This window comes from Pseudorca crassidens, chromosome 6, assembly GCF_039906515.1.
Source record: "Pseudorca crassidens isolate mPseCra1 chromosome 6, mPseCra1.hap1, whole genome shotgun sequence".
Lineage (NCBI taxonomy): Eukaryota > Metazoa > Chordata > Mammalia > Artiodactyla > Delphinidae > Pseudorca > Pseudorca crassidens.
The window spans coordinates 29,021,891-29,042,967 of NC_090301.1; the positions used below are offsets into that span (position 1 = coordinate 29,021,891).

At 39.8% G+C, this 21,077-nt stretch overlaps 1 protein-coding gene and 1 long non-coding RNA gene across 12 annotated transcripts in view; both read left to right on the forward strand.

Annotated features, from left to right (window-relative positions):
• KLF7 (KLF transcription factor 7) overlaps nt 1-21,077 on the forward strand; it is a 109,892-nt gene that overhangs the window by 39,033 nt on the left and 49,782 nt on the right. For 10 of the 11 annotated variants that reach the window (XR_010944294.1, XR_010944295.1, XR_010944297.1 and 7 more), the window contains one exon: nt 1,920-2,550. Coding sequence is in view for 4 of the 11 variants with exons in the window: in XM_067740845.1 (XP_067596946.1) it covers nt 1,920-2,550 (631 nt within the window). In the remaining 7 variants the exon portion in view is untranslated. Of the gene's footprint in view, nt 1-1,919; nt 2,554-21,077 lie in introns of all 11 variants that reach the window. The other variant, XM_067740847.1, reaches the window with a different exon arrangement.
• On the forward strand, nt 9,697-20,141 carry LOC137226290 (uncharacterized). The gene is made up of 2 exons (XR_010944301.1): nt 9,697-12,252; nt 17,457-20,141. It is a non-coding gene; the product is annotated as an uncharacterized lncRNA (long non-coding RNA).

The following is a 21,077-nucleotide window of genomic DNA, read 5'->3' on the forward strand; positions in this document are numbered from 1 at the left end:
GGAAGGGGAGGTTTCAGGGGTAATATCTTATAATTCAGAAGTGAATTGACTGGGGCTAACACTGAGGGTTTCAATATTGGAAAGAAGTAAATGATAATTTTTAGCAATGAGATGGAAAAATGAAAGGGAAAATCTCTGAAACATAGAATTCAGAAAAGGGGCAAATAAGGATAAGACAAATTCCTAGACCTGAGAAGGTGGTAGTACTTGTTTCGGATATAAAGTGGTGGGAAGCTACTCAGCAAGAGCTATTATTTAATCAATAAGCAAAATAGAATCAAACTTACTTTTCCAATAAGCTTTACTTGATTAATACCTCCATAATATAGAGTACAGAATTCATTGTCCACTCATCCCCTAAGAACTTATCAACATACTTTATTGTTATGTTATTTGGTACCACTTTGCTTATAAATTCATGTAATTTTTAGCTGATAATTGTTTATTCTGCACCTACATCACATGGATCTATCACCGTCTTCTTCTTCTAACATACAGAAAGCCTTGCACCTTGCTGTGAACACAGTAGTTGAGTGAACACTTGTGACATGAGGGTTGAATGAAGATTGGAACCATTCATTAGTTTATCCTATTAAAAATCAATAGTGAGACCCAAAGGTGATTCATTGTTAAAAATCTGCTTTTCTTATTCAGTAATGCAGAGTTTTACCAGAAGGCTGATTAAAAACCAATCTTTTGAAATGTCACCAAAATAAAATCCTTGACAGATACAACACAACTAGGTATATCATTAAAATAGATTCTTAACAGAATAAAAACCTAGAATCAGAACATTGGTTGAAAACATAGAAGCTCTACAGAGGCAGTAAATTAGGAGCTAGTCACATTTTAAATTTGCCATCAGTGTTTTCTTTGTTGAAGCCCCAGAAGTTAGAGCAAATTGAACTGATAGTATAAGTTAGCACCATGGTTTTCTACCAGATTCTGGAAGAGTAGGATTAAGTGAGGAGAGCTTTTAGATTATAAACTTAAAATCCGCTTTGGCCATAATAGCGCTTCCCCCATCTTACAAAGACTTACATGCACCATGGATGAAGATTTGTTGAAACTCTGAACCTTTCTGTTTTTTTGGTTTCTTTTTCCTCACTTCTTTACCGGGTGAAAACTTTATGTTGAAATAGATTGTGTCTTATCTGTACCAATTCAAATAGCTATGATTGAACTTATTTTTATTGTGGAGTCAGAGATGTCAAATTATTATAATGGGACTCATGCTCCTTGCCACACAGTATGTAGCAATTGTATTTTGAATAACTTGCTGTAAACAATGGGGGTTTTGTCATGTGCATCAAAGGTTTTATACAAGGCGTTCTTTAGAACAGTGTCCATTCCTGCTGGTTAGGGAATCCATTCCCAAGGCAGGGCTTGCTGTTGGTTCAGCTCATGACTTAGTTTGGGTGGGCATGGTTTATTCTAAAGGGCAAGTTGGAAAACTGGTCTATTTTTGTGACTTGCTAAAGTCTATTTGAAAAATTAAGTTGGACTGTGGGGAGTCTTGATATGAAAATCTTGTCTGATTCTATTTGCTTCTTGCTTGCGCGGGAACTCCTAGGGAGGCTTAGAGCATCTCACCTGCTGAATTGGATTGTGGAGCATGAGACCATTTTAACATTAAATGTTCTCAGGGAACTTGATGGTGTGAGATAGCCCTTCTGGGCTTCTAGTTCCCCATTAACTATAGTAGTTGAACTCATATCATGTGACCCTTGTGAACCCTTCAGAAGTGTCCAGGGAGAAAATAACAAGGTCAGACCTTTCAACAAGAGAATTTCAGATACGAGCCATGAAACATTCTCTGTTCCTTCCTGTATCTTCTTCCTCAGCCTGTCAACATGTGGTCTCGTGGTGTTCTTTGCTTCTGATGGCTGTTTCTCTCCCTCCCTCCTTCCCCTCTGCAGACATGCCTTGAATTGGAACGCTACCTGCAGACGGAGCCTAGGAGGATCTCGGAGACCTTTGGTGAGGACTTAGACTGTTTCCTCCGTGCTTCTCCTCCCCCGTGCATTGAGGAAAGTTTCCGGCGCTTAGACCCCCTGCTGCTCCCTGTGGAAGCGACCATCTGTGAGAAGAGTTCGGCAGTGGACATTTTGCTCTCTCGGGACAAGTTGCTATCTGAGACCTGCCTCAGCCTCCAGCCAACCAGCTCTTCTCTAGACAGCTACACAGCCGTCAACCAGGCCCAGCTCAACGCAGTGACCTCATTAACGCCCCCCTCGTCCCCTGAGCTCAGCCGCCATCTGGTCAAAACCTCACAGACTCTCTCAGCCGTGGATGGCACAGTGACGTTGAAACTGGTGGCCAAGAAGGCTGCACTCAGCTCAGTAAAGGTGGGAGGGGTGGCAACAGCAGCGGCAGCCGTGGCGGCAGCTGGGACAGTTAAGAGTGGACAGAGCGACAGTGAACAAGGAGGGGTAGGGGCTGAGGCATGCCCCGAAAACAAGAAGAGGGTTCACCGCTGTCAGTTTAACGGGTGCCGGAAAGTTTATACAAAAAGCTCCCACTTAAAGGCCCACCAGAGGACTCACACAGGTAGTGGTACAAGTTGGCCGCACGTGGTTTCTTCTTTTTCCTCCTTTAGCCTCATGGTGGGAAGGGCTTCTCTCTGTTCCGAGAAGTGGCATCCTTGCCAACTAGGAGGTGCAGAGAGGCAGGTGGGCCTGGGTGGGGAAGCAGGCGACTCACTCGTTACCTTAGGATCTCCAGGTGTCCTGAGCACAGGACATGGGTTTGTCACTCACTGGCTCGGAGACACTTTCAGAGGCAATAATTCTACAACCATGGTGTAGAATCAGACACTACTGAGGATGCCTGAACAGGGGCTCTGGTGGTGTGACTCACAACCGTACGTGATATGTGCACTTGTCACTTTCCTGGTACTTTTCATTGTTTTATCAGTGTAATTTTGCAGTTTGGATCAACAGTGGAATCCGAGGAGGTACATTTGAAACTCACAATTGAGCAAGGTAGCCAAGGTGTCCCTATTCACTCTTTTTCCAGCATCCCTGATTTTTCATCAAAGTCACCAACAGCAGGAGGGTTTCAGAGTTCATTAGAGGTGATCATTCTATAATTAATTGGCATCTCCTCTTTTGCATTGTTCTCTGGCGCATGCTTTATGGAGAGATGGCAGAATTGCTTTTTAATGAGCTTGTTACTGAGAAGTTGCTAAAGTGATTACATTGCTGTGTGTGTGGTAAGGGCGCTGGGGACCGGTGGGGACTGTATATTTTCCTCAGGACTTCTGTGGTGACTCCCAGGAATCATGTTGATCTTGGGAGCGATGGGATAATTTGGTAGAGGGGGGTTTGCAGAGAAAAGAGTGAGATTAGCATATTCCTTGAATCCGGTCTTTGTTCTCTGGTTTGAGTTGGAAGCTTAGGGCTGGTGGCTCTTTTTCGGGTTAGCATCATAGGAGCAATTACTATCATTGGGGTTTTTTTAATGAGTCCCTGACAGTGTATTGCTGGTATGGTTTTTGCATACTGCGTGCACAGTACAAGCTGAACAGGGAAAACCTCCGAAAGTATAAACAGCAGAATCAGAGTGTTGTCAGGGAGAAATAGGGGATTGGATCTAGGCTAGGAGATGTGTTGGTGAGAGTTCTTTTTGGGCTCACTGCCTGTCTTCCAGGTACTCTGTGGTGGTTTGTGGGCTGTGTCACCAAGGAAGTGTACAGTGCAAAGTTCATTGGCTGGAAAATCAGGAAAACCTGGGTTCTACTCCAGTGCTATTACTAACTAGCTTTGTGACCTTGAGCACATCGCTTTACCTCACTGGCGGCCTCATTTTCCACATCTGCCAAACAATCTGGATCTTAAGGCCCCTCTCAGCTTTAATCTTCTGGGGGGAGGGGGTCTGTGAAATGTCTTTGTGCAGGACAGAGAAGCTTCCCTGAGGTAGGAGTACATAATGTGTGACTAGAAGCCATCACCACCGCGAACCTGGAAGGTACTCCCACGGGGGGATGAGCGTGGACGTTGCTTCTTCACACCACAGGACTTAGGCATGCTGTCCTCTAACTCCGAACTGACTTTCCCTTCTGCCCTTGCTTGGTTCATGGGAAGGTCCCCTAAGGTAACTTTTGAACCTGTGGCTCAGGTTCAGGTGCCACTCAGGGTTCCCATTGGAGATTGGGTTCAAGTCCTCCAGTCCACATACATCAAGGCGAAAGCTTCCTGCAACTTTCAGCTTTTTTTTTTCCTCTCTCTGATATTGTCCTGGAGGTCGTTTTTATTTATATGTCTTTCTTTCTCAAGTCAATGAGTAAAGTAACAAGAAGACATTGCAGTGCTCCCAGGCTTCAGCCATGACTCATCTCCTGTTCCCCGCAGGAAACCAGAGAAGGCAGGATGAGGCAAGAAGGTTGAGCATTGTTGGGGGTGTGGAATTCATGCTTATGAGCACATTTTTTCATTACTGACGTGAGACAGGCTATGTCCTGCCTAGTATGAGACTGGACGGCTCTGGGGAAGCAGAGAGTCTTTTTTGGGGGTGAGTCCAGAGCAATTTCTTCTTTTCCCTATCCCCTCTTTCCAATGGATGTGTTAGAAGGATAACTCTGAGGAGTGATGCATATTTTGTGCTTTGTTTTTTGGGCATTTTCTGTTCAGAGTGATTATCAAGGTGGAGCTCATTATGTTTCCCAGCACCTGCAACCTCTTGCCTTATAGCGAATTAAAGTGCAAAGACTCCTCCCCGTGGGGAGTTTACCCAAGAAGGCACCATGCATTATTAGAAAGGCAGTACTGCAGAGTGGTTAAGAGCAGGGCTTTGCAGTCAGGGAGACTTGGGTTTGAATTCTGGCTCTACAACTTCCTAGATTTATGACCTGGATACATGATGTATCTTCCCTGAGCCTCAATTTCCTCATCTGTAAAAGAGGGATAATTTACCTCCTAGATTGTTTTGAAGATTAAATGAGTAAACATATGTAAAATACTTGGCAGACGGTAAGAGCTCGTTAAGGATAGTCATAGGGTTGGTTATCGTTGTGACTATTGCCGATGATCTTGATTAGCAGTGATTTTGTGCAAAAACAGCTTTATGTAAACTAGAAATAAACCACTTAAAGTTAAATGCCACCAAAGAACAAGAAGCTTTTCTTTCCTCACTTCCATAATTTCAGTGTAGGGGTGATGATACAAGGACATTACTCATGGAGGGTGAAATTGGACATGCAGGCCTTGGCCCATTGAAGTTGGCAGTAATGTAGAGCATGACTTTCCTAAAACAACACAGGAAGCAATGGCCTTGCACCCTCCAGAAGCATTTTGCCAGTAAAACCTTCTGCAGAGACAAGCACGGAGGGAAAAGTAGGTGCTTTGAGAAAGAGAAAGGATAGGAGGGGAGGCAGAAAGGATAGGAAGGATAGGAGGGGAGGTAGAAAGGATAGGAAGGATAGGAGGGGAGGCAGAAAGGATAGGAAGGATAGGAGGGGAGGTAGAAAGGATAGGAAGGATAGGAGGGGAGGCAGAAAGGATAGGAAGGATAGGAGGGGAGGTAGAAAGGATAGGAAGGATAGGAGGGGAGGCAGAAAGGATAGGAAGGATAGGAGGGGAGGTAGAAAGGATAGGAAGGATAGGAGGGGAGGCAGAAGTGGAGATGGATTAGGAGAGGGAATCTGAATTAATTTGGATGAAATGGATGAGAATCGGAAGTATTTATTTGGAATTGGTGTGAAGGGGGCACATGGGGAACTGAAAAAAAGAAAAGTGATAATTTATGTGGTGTGGATGAACTAAGAATAATGAAAAAAGCATGAAGGATGGAATCAAATTAAGTGCAAACATATCAAGGAGGTAGACTAGTAAAAAGCTTGAGGGCAAAGGTATACAGTGATGGGAATTCAGGTTGGAGACGAGTCTGCTGCTAGAAGTGAACGGAGTAGGAAGAGCCGCTGACCAAGTGTTGAAATGAAGTTTAAAAAAATTGGCTCTGGGGCTTCCCTGGTGGTGAAGTGGTTGAGAGTCCGCCTGCCAATGCAGGGGATGCGGGTTCGTGCCCCGGTCCGGGAAGATCCCACATGCCGTGGAGCGGCTGGGCCCGTGAGCCATGGCTGAAGGGCTCTGGTTGGATTCAGGCAAGCTGTTTTAACACAGGGCTCACTTTAATTCAGTGAAAATATTTTCTTATCCTTCAGCTGGGGAAGTGTTCTGGGACATAAAGAGAGAGAGAGAGAGAGAGAGAGAGAGAGAGAGAGAGAGAAAACCATCCAGGAGAAAGAGGGAAAATATTGGCATTTTGTTCTCTAGAGTTATATATATGATCTATCTCTTCTATATGGTAATATGTTGAAAAAGAGACACTTGCAAATGTGAAATAAAATGTGTGGGTCTCTGTCTATGCATAAAGAAAGACAATACGTTGTTAGTAACATGGACTTCCTTGCATTGAAGAATTTTTAAAAGTGTTATCCATTTAATCTTTATACAGATAGGATTTACTGAGCTGGAAAAGATATGCTGCTGCTTCTTTTTTTTTCCCTTCTGTGTCTGTTTTTTGAGGATGCTGAATCCTTCAAACTTTTTGCCCTGGAGGATGTTAGGCAGTGAGGTGGCCTTTCTTTTTTTCAGGTAGCAGATGTTCAAGTTGGTAGCTAGGGCACAAATACTGGTTGCCCAAGGAGGTGAAGTGAGGGATGGGGGAGCCAGGCTGGGGGTTGCAGAAGATGAGGCAGGAACTGGGACAAAAGGAATATTGTGAAGTAGCAGAATCTTAGTGAAAGGAAGCATATAAAAATGGACATATGGTTTATTCATTGGGAAGAGCACTTAGTGCTGGCATGAGCGTAAAAATGTCCTTTAGCAGCCAAGCCATTACAGACCTTTCTCTCCCACTCTGTTTTCTGGTCTTTGTATAATATATTTTTCTTTCTCAATAAGTCAACCATTATGTTCATAGTTTTATTCATCTTCTTGGAGACAGCTAAATAATTCTTATATTTTGACACAGGGGAATCTCTCACTTTCAATTAAAAAAAAACACTTTATTATGCTTATTTTCAGCAAAAATCAATTTGTTAAAATGTTAGTAGTTTCTATTCAAAATGAGAAAGAATAATATTCCACATTTCTTCTTGATCACTGCTAAGTAGGAAAGGAAGAAAGTCTGTGATTGAAATGGTGCTTTGTGTTAAGTGAGCAGACTTTTCTAATATGGAAATTCATATAAAAGCATGTCCACATTTACACTATTAAGATGAGTCAGGTTGGTAAATTCTGGACAAAGGCCAGCAATGAAGTCTTTGGTTGTTGGTCACAGAAGAGGAAGAAAAGAGGCCACGTCCTCTCTTGTGCTACTTGGAGAGCTCTCTATAGACTGGGGTTGCTTTAGCCTAATCCATGGGTGGTGATAGGACATTCTAGATTTTGCACTGAAAAATATAAAAGTATGCTTTCTAAGTGAAAAGATAAAAAGAACGTGCAATTTACTTAGCATTCTATATCTGCTTTGGGGTGGTCATAATGAATCAAGATGTGGCACAATCTCTAAGTTTAATTAGGATTTAGGGAAATTGTTTTTAAATGGAAAGGTGAGTAAAAACATTACAAACAAAAAGATGAGTGTAGTATTTAAGAGGCAAACAAAAGTGCTTATTTTATACACATAATGAAAGTTCTTTAAAGTTTGAAATATAATTTATTTTACTTTTCAACAAATACTTATAAACACTTGCTATATGCCAGGTATTGTTCAGAGTATTAAGAAACAAAATTCGATTGAGTAAATTTTAAAGATCTTATTGGCTTTATTTAGTGATTCATGAATTGGGCAGCATCTCATCTAACAAATAGAAAGGAACTCTGAAGCACTATGCAAAACAAAAGACTTTTATAGACAGAAGGGGCTGGACAAGGAAGTTGTACCAGCAAAGAGTCTGATTGTTTGTGGCAAGGTCACCTTCCTTTAGGGGATGACAGGGATCTATCACGCAAATTACCTCTCTAGTGCTGATCAGGTAATTCCAGATTGACTGGTTTAAGATTCCATTCTTGCGGCCGGTGAACCTATATTAAAATTGTAAGTTTCAGTTTGGTGAAGTGGGGCTTAGCACAAGTGACTCCATTTTGGGCCAGTTGTCTCTTTTTTTAACAATTCTCCCTTTCTGATCAAACTCAGCCTTAGAGATGTGATCAAAATTTAACGCATTAATGCCACTCCCAGCTACTGCTCTGAAGATCTCACAGTTTTTGCTGATTCTCTGTGTGCTATTCACAGGTCATGACTTAAGTTTCACACTTTTTAAGTTGGTCATTCTCTTCATCCCTTTTCTGACATTTCAGTCTTAGGGTGTTACTTGCTTGGTGGTTAGTGACCATGAACATGCACTTAAACGTGCATTTAAAATGTACCAGGAAGACTACTATGATTATTGTAAGCAAGACAAATTCCCAGTGTCTGGAGTGCACTTCAGAGCCATGCTCCCCAAGACCCAAACCAAGCAAAATCAAATACGTCAAGGAAGACCTCATTGAAGGAGTCACTTTTTAAAGCCAAGTGACTTATTCAGTGATTTTATGTAGCTGAGTTTCAGCTTCCCCAGAAGTGTTAATCCAAGTGCAGCAAGTGGTATTGGATGCAGCACAGACACCTTATTGTTCAGCTAAAAGATAATCAAGGGCTATCCCATTATCAAGAACAACCTTGGTCAGAGTCTAAGGAATTTTCTTGGGCAGCTATTGCTTTAGCAGTGGATTTTGCAATACTTTCAAGAGTTAAGGAAGGTTCCTGATCATAGTCTCATTTGTACTCACTTCTAACCAGGGAAGTAAGTGCCTGCCAAAGGAAGCGAATCCTGAGTCCTGAAGCCTTCTGATAGGTCCCTTCTAACTTGACAATGTAAATCAGGGGAATTGACCAATGAGGTGCCTCAGTTTGATTGTGGATGGTTAGGGGCACAGTTAGGTAACCTAAGAGGCATTGCCTGGTTATGTACCAGCCATCTAGGTATGCATAAGCCCAAGGAGAATGATAATCACCACAGACAAAGATTAATCATGTCAGGGCACAAATCATTCCCATGAAGATGGCACTGTTAACGGATTCATTTGCAGGGATCATTGCACTTGCCCATTCAAGCCAGGGGTCAGTTAGTTTTTCAGTGCATTTGGAAAGTAAATCTCCTAGCCCCAAATAAAAAGTTGTTCTAAATTCCTTGCAAAAATGGGTGCAGCTGGTAAGATCTTTTCACGATTGGGGTAAGATCTGATTTAGATAATCATAAGAACGTCGAGGTGCTAATGTACTATGGTTTGTCTAGGTATTGTGTCTAGTTGGGCAAGTACAGCTATAATCAGAGAAAAGTAAAAACAAGGCACTGAATGTCCTGGCCATAAAAGTTAGACCCTCTAAGTGACTTCTAAGGGGGGTTCAATTGTAGTTTACAGGACATTAGGAATAGAAGAAAAATTGGTCGCAGGAAGGACCAGGGGGTCTCTAGCATTATGGACAGGTTGGAGTTTTTAATGGCAAATCCAGCAGTCTAAAAGGTTATCCCCCTTAGTAATGGCCTGGGAGATATGATGGTGGTGTCGTTCCAGGCCAATGCCACAGTAAAGGAAACAAAGAGAAGAAGAAAGGGTTTTTAATGTTTCGTTAAAGTATGAAGTCTTGATTCAGCATCTTGGGTGGAAGCAGTCTATACTGATGTCAGCTACTTCTCTTCCTAGTCAGTTTAATTTGCAGGTCTCCAGAGTTTGCCCAGGAGCAGATGTCAGGTGGAACCTTCTTCAGCTGTGAGATATGTACCCAAGGTTCAGTGCCTTCTATTTTTGCAGCAGTGTCAGTGGTCAGAAGCACTTGGTAAGGTCCTTTCCATGAGTCTCACTTTTGCAAAAATATCAGAGTAAAACAATAACTGCCTGTAAATTATAAAAGACTTTAAAATGCCCACTGTTAAGATCTGATGAGAACTCATTTGCCGAGGACGTGTATTTATTTCTGTGATATACATTTTAAGATAGTAACTGGAATTACGACTGATAACATTTTACCAGAACATTTAACATTTAAGAATTTCATACGATTTCTGGAACACTTATAACATATACAAATACAAAATAGAGAAGACTTATTGTTACCTATTTGGCAATGCTTCTTATTTAATTTAACATGTCAAATAAGCCTATTTAGTTTAACATCTTTCTTTTTATGAGGAGACAGAATAAATCTCTTGAGATGTTCCAGGGGCCCTCTGGAAAATCCCAAAGAAAGTTTGAAGTCAAAAAACTTCACTTAGAATTTGATTTGGGGGGAAGTGTGTCAAAAATATCCATTTAATAGTGACAGTAGATACTGTTAAAGGCAAATACAGAAGGTTACATAGTTGTAAGCAAAACTTAGCTCTTTTAATATTGAGAAGATTGGGTTTTCTCAGCAGTCAAAGACCTGATAAAGACAGTGTGAAGCACAGTAAGTTGCTGGTAAGACACAAAATCTTCACTGTCCAGGCAGATTACTTAAAAAATAAAGAAAATTTCACAATCCATTATCAAAAGCAGACTAAAAGTCCAATAAAACCTTGTAATTTTAACAGAGAAAACCAATTCTAATTTTATACTAGTGTACTTTTGATATTAAAACTCATTTTTTTAAACGTAAATAAATTCATTCTAATCTTAGCCAGCCTGACTACACATAAAATTTGTTTCCAAGTTTCCTTTTCCACAAACTTTCTACAATTTTGTCCTATTTTTTTTTTCTCTTTCTCATTTTGGAACAATCAGTCATTTTACTTTCCTTACCTACTTTTCATACACAGTTGTTTTCCTTCACCCTTATTTTTTCTAAGTAGTTTTAATTACATATATTGATAATATTGAAAATAAGGAATGCATCCTTAATTCATAGTGAAAACTAAGATGTAAGAAATTGTGGACTGTCTCTTATATGGGCATTCTGTGGATTGGCAAATTTATAAATACATTTCATAATTTCTAGAAGTATATTCTTTCTCATAATAAATTTTCCAATGTAGCAAAAAAAAAAAAAAACCCATGTCTACTAATAAACCCAAGTTTCTCAGTAATAAGAAGCTAAAAGATAAACCTGTGTTCAGGACTAATGTTCCAGTATTTATATGGAAATGATCTAGATAGTCAGTGACTATTCATCATTTAATTTAACTTAGCAAAACTTTAAGGTTTCAAGTTACCAAAAAGATTTGGGGAAACTATTTAAGTAGATATACCATAAACCATAGTTATTACTGGAAAGTGGAAACGCTTACCCACTTACATCTATTTAAATCACTTGTTCTTAACAGTTATGTTTAGATTACTCATGAAAATTTTATCATACCAAGTTATTTTTCTTGCTGAAAAATTTTGTAATGGAGATAACATGAACTTATTTGACTAGTAAACCCAGGTAGAATAAAATTGTATGTCTGCATTATTTTCAATGTTGATAACTCTAAAGACATATCTATTTTAATTAAGCCAACAAACTTAAACTAGCTTTTATTTACTGAAGATTATCCTAGGTCACGTGAACTTGAAAAACATTTGAGTTTTCATATTTCTGAGACTATGTTTAATTTATATAGCATTTGTTTTTAAACCAATTAAATGGAGCCCTTTACAAATTAATCTTAGCAATACCATCCAGAGGTAGAAAATACCACACATCTACAACACATATACAGTTGACCCTTGAACAATGTGGGGTTCAGGGGTGCCAACCCTCTGCATAGTGGAAAATCTGTGTGTAACTCATCATCCGCCCTCTGTATACATGGTTCCTCTATATCTGCGGATTCAACCAACTGCAGATCATATAGCACTGAAATACTTACTCTTGGAAAAAACCTGCAAACAAGTGGATCCAAACAGTTCAAATCTTTGTGGTTCAAGTGTCAACTGTGTATATAGACACACATAAACATACAGACTGACTCAGAGACCTTAGAGCTTCCATCCTCAAATTTTAGCCATGAATTAGGTACAATAATACAAAACTCACTAGTTATATAAAATAAGTTGGATCAAAATTGTGTGTTTGGCAGATGGAATAAGTTAAGGCTCAGATGGTTAAAGCTTTTCACTAATATTTGTGAAGAAGACACTTAAGATTTTTCATTTGTCTAAGTTCCAAATAACTCCCTACCCCCTTTTTTCCCTTTGGTAAGAATTACCTCCCTGGAGTTTGCATTTCAAAGAGATATGGCCTAGATACGATTTCCTGGAGAAGACCTGGTAGAACATTTACATCTCAAAGGCACAGGAAAAGAATGTAAGTTCGTCCAAGAAGGACTCTTGTTTCATAAGGCCAGAATTTTTACAATACCTACAAGTCTTTTGAGATGAATAAGGGAGGTTTGGGGATTGGACTTCGAATTGTTTCTAGAGCTGCATTTCTGGTTTTGCAAAAATTTGTAAGATAGGGGCAGTTGCTTTTAATTTCTCAAAGAAGTGGGTTGTAGCCTAAATGATTATCAAGGGCTTGATTTGCTTATTCAACCACATTATCTTCAATTTGCTTTTTTATATTGGGGAGAGGATTTCCAATTAAGATGGAAATGAAAATTTATATTCTGGATTTAGAGCTGTTTGTCTTTGGAATGTTTTAGTAAATCCTTCCACAAAGGCATCAGAATAGTTTTTGTTATTTTATTTTTTTCCTCCTGGGTACATAGTTTCATTTATCTTAGGGGAGGTTTAAAAATTTTTTTCTGTCAGGCTCTGAATATCAGCTTCCAATTTGGCCAACTTCTGCTCACAGAGCTACTTAAAAAATGCTTTCAAATATCTTGTCAGTTTTCAGCTGACACATGCAATAAATATAAATAAATAAAATGAAATAAAAAATACTGGCAGTATTGAACAATCCTATGGACTCGAGATGTCCCCAAAGAGGGTGCAAAAGTTATTACCCTCCAAGATTCAGAGCCACTCCCAAAGATAGCCAAAAGGAGAAAGAAAGAAAAAAAAAAAGACAATTCCCCTGAGGGCTGGCTGTATACCCAAGCTGCAAATGGGGTTTAACCCACATTTCTGTCCAGCCATATCTAGCTGCAAATGGGATGTAACCTACATTTCTGCCCAGTCATATCTTGAGGCCCTCAAATTGACAAGCCAAGTTCTCAGGACGTAAAACAAGACAAACAAGAAGGTAACAGCTGTCCTTGGGAGAGAAAGGATCAATAACCAATGGATCTGGATTTAGAAAGGAAGGAGCAATGTCAAATTTTATTTTCCTCTCCCAACTGGGCATAACAGACAGAAATTCAGGAGAGCTCCCTCTGGTAAGAACACTCACTCTTTGCTGGCTTCTGCCAGTTTCCCAGGATCCCATCTGCAGGCTATAGTATTTACCAGAATTTGACAAGGTTTTTCCATTAATTTTAATTTTATTTTTCCTTGGCTGTTTAAGGGAATAATGTAGCAGTTTACCAGAAAATCTCTCGGAGTCCTGTCAACTCTGGGAGGGGTGCATATGGGGACCTTCCTTTGAGGGTAGATATGGGGGTGTCTGTATGGCCACTAAATTGGCAGACTTGTTCAGTCCTGTAGTCTCTTCAGAATTGAAAGACAATTCAAACAGAAGACAGTAGAAGGAATGTTACAGCAAAGGGGGGTAAAGGGGAGCAGTAGGAACTGTGTCCCTCCTGTGGTCTTTGGTTTTAGGTACCTCTTGAGTCCTTTCATTAGCCTTTTATAACACATCTTTCAGTGAAGGTAGTTTGGAACTTTGGAGCCTCTGCCTGCCAATTACAGTAGGTATCCCATTCTATTTGTTTGATTTGAGAACCCTTGTTTTAAGGCACGCTTTCTTAGATGATCATGTCTAAATGGAACGTTCCCTATAATGGCCGTTGTAATTCTAGGTTGTCTTTAGTAAGGTTTTGCCATTGTTGTTAAGATATTTATAGCTTCCGGGACCATGGTTCTTAGACATGAAATAAGCAGGTGTGCCAGAGGTAGTGTACTCAGTTCTTTGAAACGTAAGGATCCTAATTTTTTTAGCTAAGCCTTGGGTCTCTCGGAGCCAGAATTAATACCCAAGAGGGATGTGTCACTGGGTTGGGGATTGTGTGGTGTTTTACAGCACACCTTGTTGTGTGGAAATTTTCTTGGGATTGGCAGGTGACCTGGTGTCAGTCTAACCTGTTTTGTGACCAGTTTATCCTAACACAGGAGTCTTTTGAGTTAGGTGACAAGCGCTCTAACAGCTTTTAAGTGCTCGACCATACCCATCAATTTTGTGACTTTTGTCTTCTGAGATTCCCATTAGCAATAGTCATTACCTCATATGCACACTAACATACCAGCAGTAACCAAAGACATGTTACTGCATACTGGCCAAGAGAAGGTGCTAGGTGGACACCACCAGCTGTTCCCAATGAGGAACTACAGACTAAACAGTCTCTAATAAATGGGGACTGTGGACTAACCAAGGGCTAGGGACTTGGGTTCCAGGTGGGACCGTCTGCCAGCTCACGCTGACCCACTAAGCCCTGGACTGGGGCTGTGGTCTAACCAAGGGCTAAGGATTGGCACTCTGTTAGAGCCTCCTGTCATACTAGGCTGGCCCGTTAACCTTGCACTGGAAAGCCAATTGGATCAGGAGCTCAATGCAAAGAGAGCAGAACTCAGAGCTGAGAGGAACTTACCCACAGCCCTTGAAAATGATGACACAGAGAACTCAAAGGTTTACAGGTACCAGTGCCTGTGTTTCTCGTTATCTCTGAAGCCATCAGAAGTTTCCTTTGGATCCCGCCACTGCCTCCAAATCTGTTAAAAAACAAAATTCAACTGAGTAAATTTTAACGATCTTATTGGCTTTATTCAGTGATTCAAGAATTGGGCAGCATCCCATCTGGCAAATAGCAAGGAGCTCTGAAGAGCTCTACAAAATGTAAGACTTTTATAGGCAGAAGGTGGCAGGACAAGGAAGTTATACCAGCAAACAGCTGTTTGTGGCAAGATCATCTTCCTTTAGGGGGGATGGCAGGGGTCTCTCAGGCAGATTACCTCACTAGTGCTGACCAGGTAATTCCAGATTGACTTGTTTAAGATTTCATTCTTGGGGGAGGCTAAAACTATAGTTAAGTTAGGTATTAAGTCTTGATTTGATGATGTGGGGCTTAGCACAAATGACTCCATTTTGGGCCTTTTGTCTTTTTTTTTTTTTTTTAACAGAAATCTTTTACAAATATAACCCTTTAAGCCATATTAATCTAATGACACAGGTGCTATTCTTATTTCAAAGAGGAGAAAAATGAGACCAGGAGAGGTCAAGTAACTCGTCCAGTGTCACAGAGGTCCTAGATGGCTGGTCCAAGATTCAAATCAGACAGTATTGCTGCAGTCTGAGCTCTTAACTTCTGTGCTAACTCATGAGGGGAAAAGAAGCCATACAGATATTTTTCTTCATAACCCATTCAGAGGAAATGAGAAACTTATCATTTAAATACAAATTGACAATGAAAACTACTTTAAGTGTCTTCTAAATAGGTAAGAACCGGCAGGATCCTTAAACATACTGCCTCATCAAGTGACTGAGAGCCAGAGCAAGGAAATTACAAAGGGATGATCTTCCGTTTCCAGGCCCATTACTGGTACTGCAATAGTTACTATTATTATGGTCATTACTATTAAACCGTTTTTTTTTAAAATTAAAGAGAGACTTTCTTATAACATTCCCAATTCACTCATTAAAATGACAAATGTTAATAGTCTATCCATATGAAGTAATAAAAACAAGCATTATCACATATAGTGGAAACTGAGGACCAAAACTATAAATATGCCTTAGTCCAGTGTATACGACCTGCCACTGGCAGAATTAAAATTTGTACCATGTCCCTTAGGCTTGCATTCTATTTAGTAGAATTTAGTAGTATTCTTATTTACTTTGTTCATTCAGTCATTCTACAAACAGGTATTAAGTGCCCGTAGATGTCAGGTGCTGTGCCACGGAAATGACCAGCAGTTAAGAAGGGAAGAGCCAGTCAGATAAGGAGTTCTAAAGGAAGACAGGGCATTAAATGAGATTAGGGCTCCTGTCCGTGGTCAGAAGCAGCATGGATGATTCAGAGATACGAAGCCGCTCTTCTCTTTCTGGAAAGGGTGTTTTTTACTGAGGCTGTTCATCTTTTAAAATGATGCCAATGTGATAATACACTAATGTATATAAAATTAGAAATCCTAATTCGAGGTCAGGCGTACCAGCAGGATAAAATTAAATACCTCAGTCTGGAACTGTAGGGGGCCCATCGACCACTTTCAACCTCCTCAGCGCCATAGATAAGAATTCTTTGAATTTATACAATAGCAACTGAAATAGGGCAATTTTAAGACATTAAAGGGCCTTTAATATGCTGAGACACATGGCTGCTAATGAAGTTTATCCATGTGTTGAGGCAGAAACTCATTAAACCCCTATTATGGGATGGAAACTAGCATAAGGGTTAACTGTTCAGTTCACAAGGTGGAGAGAGTTTAATGGGAGGGTTTGATAGTTTGGATTTAGCATATTCAGGGGCTTAAGGGAAAGAGTGTGAAAGAAGGGGCGTGAATGAGGTGGGGAAAAACAATTGATGGGAGAATTTTATGATTCAGGAAAATCTTAGAGCTTCACCACGTGATAATTTAGCAATATGCTAGCTCTTAACATTTATGAAGATAAATTTAGGTAAACATATATTGAGTAGAATGGCTTAAACTCAGCATATACACAGCAAACACATTTATTTTATTATTATAATATGGTAATAACTGCAGGCTTTGTGGGATGCCTATTCCAGGTGTCCTTTTAATGGATAATTGGTAGTCACAAAGTAAATAAATATGTTAAAATAAGAATTGAGGAGAAAGAAAAAATCATGAAATTAAAAAATATTTCACCATAAACAATACTTATTGAACACCCACTATACTACTGTTCCTTCCCCCATCTCTGAGAACCTCATTTTTTGATACAAAAGCCTGAAATATGGTTTCATAAAACCATTATATTTAGAACCTGATTTCAGAAGAGAATAGAGCATGGATTGGGGATGGGAGGTAGGAAGAAGGAAGAGAAAAGAGGAATCTCATTTCAGAAAAGGCAATGGAAGTAATCGAATTTTATAAATTCTAAGATTTAAAGGTTAGGCCAGCTCTGTTTGCTAAAGAGGTTCATGAGAAGTCTGTGCAAATGAAGGAATGGCATTGGGAAGGCCAAGTGTGAACCTGAAAAAAACTGTTCCCTTTAATAAATAATGTATAGACGCTGTTTCTAATACAGTAAGAATATTAATAACCATGATCATTATGGTTATCCTGTATATATTATATTGGGAGGTTGGAAGAAAGTTAAACGGAGCTTTGTAAAGAGTGCAGGCAAAGATAATATTGTAAGAATTAATTGGTGGTAGGCAATAGTTTTTTGTTGTTGTTGTTGTTTTTTTGCGGTACGCAGGCCTCTCACTGTTGTGGCCTCTCCCGTTGCAGAGCACAGGCTCCGGACGCACAGGATCAGCGGCCATGGCTCACGGGCCCAGCCGCTCCGCGGCATGTGGGATCTTCCCGGACTGGGGCACGAACCCGCGTCCCCTGCATCGGCAGGCGGACTCTCAACCACTGCGCCACCAGGGAAGACCCCGGCAATAGTTTTTTTATGTCTCCTGAAGTTGAAATAGTAATGGAGTGATTCTGTTTGAATCAGGAAACAAAGGGGAGTTCAAGAAAGTCATGTGTAATAAAACCAAAACCAAAACCTTTTTTTTTTTTTCAGCTTTGGAATAATCCTTTTGAAAAAATTAGTTGAAATACAAGGACAGATGAAAAAGTATTTGTAAAATGATGTGCCTTTCTTTGAAAAATATTCAGTTTGAATTTTGTAGAAATTGTAGTTGAAACCTTGAATATGGATCATGAGGAAACAAACTTTTCATAGAAAGAAGTTAATTCTGGTAAGCAAATGGAACTCTTTGGGAATCCAGCCTACTATGGATATATGTGTAATGGGACTCAAAGCCAGGCCATCAGCTACCAAATGGAGAGAGCGTGGCCCTTTAAACCAGGCAGTTTCAATTTGTCCCCAGTCTAATGGAGGCGAACTGGATGGCAGCAAATTTGTTTTCTAAAAATCTCAGTTCTTTCCTTCTTCATGCCCCACCAAAGAATCTTATACTTGATGCTTTCCTATATTGAGTCACTTCCTGCCTTGTTAGCCTTCCTTTACCCTTCATTACCTCAGAAAGGATCTGGACACTATTGATTGGTGGATTACATGTCCATCAACCAGTATAAAACACTGAAATCTTTTATTATGTTTTGAATCTTCAGTTATAGGAGACTCAATGGAATTTCAGGAATCTGCAAGCAAGTAGGGAGTCAAGATGGGGGCGTGTTGGAAGCTGGAGCAGCATTCTCCACCTCCCACTCTTTCCCCTTTCCCTGCTGATGGATTTTCTACATTTTCTAAGAGTAACCTCTTTTCAGCCATTTTTTAAAGTAATATATTGACAGGACAGTTATTAAGCTAAATGTTAATAGAAGGAAGACCATTCAAAATAAACAAAAGTTAGTGACTTTTTAATGTGCCGGCTATTTGGCCAGCCAGTGACAGAGTCACCCCCCATTCCTGCAGTGTCTCCATATTTGGTTGCCAGTGTTAGGACCTGACTAGCTTATATAATGGAAGTCAACCTACTTAAATTATTTAAGGGTGTCTGCAGAGAGAATATGCTTTCTGTGGTCTGTCCCATATTTATGTTCACCTTGCCTCCTCCTCTATTATCTGTGCTTATTGAGGTAGGTGAGTTGGAGACTGACCCAGGATGGAAGCCAATAAGTTTTGGGGGATGGAAGACCAGGGCACCCCATGACTAATTCCTTATGGATCCTAGGTCCAGCTTTGTCTTAAACCAGGCCTACTTGGCAGACTTTCTTCCTTTTTGGACTTTGCATCTTTTCCTTTTCTTCCCTTCAAAAGTTACCTGCAGTCAGGTTAGAATCCTTTTATTTTATTTGCAAAATAAAAATGCACTTACAATTTAAAACTCATTTTATATGATAAGCCACTCATCTGGTGTCAGCAAGCATATACTTTAGACTTCTTTTGTTGTTTTTGTCTTCAGAATGTATCCTCTTTCCATTACTGTAATTGACATTTAATTTATGGAACTCAGTAAAGTAAAACAGTATCATGCATACTGTTTTCAAGCAAACAATGTAAAACTTTTTAAAATCCCAAATCTGTTGGGATACAATAGTTTCAACCATTCCACTAGGTGAGCTAAAGTTGACAAAAGCCATCAGTCCTTTTGTTGTGGGCAGGAAGCCAGAAGCCATCCTCAATGGAGAAGGTCCTTTTCCTTCGTGGAAGAGTATTGCCCAGTGAAGTGTGTTATGGTGTCTAATGTCTTCTTCTGGAGCCCTTGGAGTTTTCATAGCAGGGGAATTTTGTAAGAAGGATGATAAATTGTTCCAATATTGAAGGTACTGTTAAAATGAGACAGGTTCTAGGAGTCTAAAGGATGCCCTAAAAATGTGAAATTATATAATCTGTGCCCTGATGACTAGAACCTAGGAAAAAGGTTGACACCAGTACATATTCTAGTATATAAGATGGGCAGTGTGCAATTGGAAATATTTTAGAATAGCTGCACGATAGTCATGTTTAAATGTTTTCTGTCTTCATTTTGTATGTTCATGAGGTTTAATATCACCTCACTGGAATTCATTACTATGATTGTGAACTTACAACATGGCGTTTGAATCCCCTTACTGCGGTATTCACACACTCTTCACCTGTACTCAACTTCTATTGTAGAAAGGAAATAATGATTTCTCATGCAGAATTCTCAATTGGTCATGAGCCTATTGGACATAGTATCAGTATTTTAAAAAGAGCAACAAAAGATACATCTCCCTTCTCTGATATAGGTAATAAGAGATTTTATGTTCCCAGTGTTCAGGAGAGAGTGTCAGAAAATCAATATGAATAAATTCAAGTACACAGAGGATTCAGCCTATTCGAAAATGTAGTGTATGGAAGAATGACGGTATGCATTATTAAATGTTTCTTGTTTCACTCACATGTGAATATTAGCACGAAGAAAAGGTACCATAGGCTACTTATAAACTTAGGCAGAAGGCGATTTGCTGGCTTTTTTGTTTTTTTCGTTCTTTGTTGTTGTTGTTTAGTGTCTCAAGGCTTACAGCTAATCTGAATTTGAAACTAAATACTGTCATTACAGAAGATTTTTTTCTGAGTTCTTCCAATTTCTCTGGGGACAAAATAATGGCTGCTTGAAGCAGTGGAGAAACAGTAATTAGGGCAAATAGTAATACTGTGCATGATTGAGGAAAATGTGAGGAAGGGAGGGAGAAAATGCAACAGACAGACTTGTACAGCCTGTTACTAGGAAACCACATCAGCATTAAATACAGTGTGCTAATTGGCTATCCTGTTTCTGCCTGGGTACCAGCCTGGGCCTGCTACACAGCTGTTTCTGCTCTTTCTGGTTGCTAGGTAACTGCATCAATTTTTTTCCCCCTCTTTGTATTCTGGAGGCTAATTGGCTACTTCTGCTCCTGGTGTTGCTGCTGGGTACCAGTCTGGGCCTGCTGCTCTGCTGTTTTCCAAAGGGATTTAATGGGGGGAGGGGAGGAAAAAGGGAAAGGAAGATATGCTGGCAATTAATGGAGCATAAGTGCAAATTCTACACAATGTCTGGCACCTGCGTCCCTTCAGCCTGCTTTCTCAACTAAATCCTTTAGCTATGAAAACACATTAGAATCTTGAAGTCTTTCTTCTCTCTGCTTACCTTTTGAATATAGTTTAAAAGAAACAAGACATTTGAAGACTTATTACTTCAATGATGGATCTGATCTTAAGAAAGAATGGGCAAATTATTACACATCTATAGTTGATATGGGCACTAATAGAATTTGTGCAAACATGAACATTTCTAACTTAATAACAAAGAAGCATCTTTAACATCTTAAGGAGAGTACCACTTTATCTCTTAACTGGACCAAATTCCTTTGTAGTCATTCTTCTTGATATCATACAGAGTATAAAGTAAGAAATCAAATGGACTAAAAGCAACTATAGGATTTTCC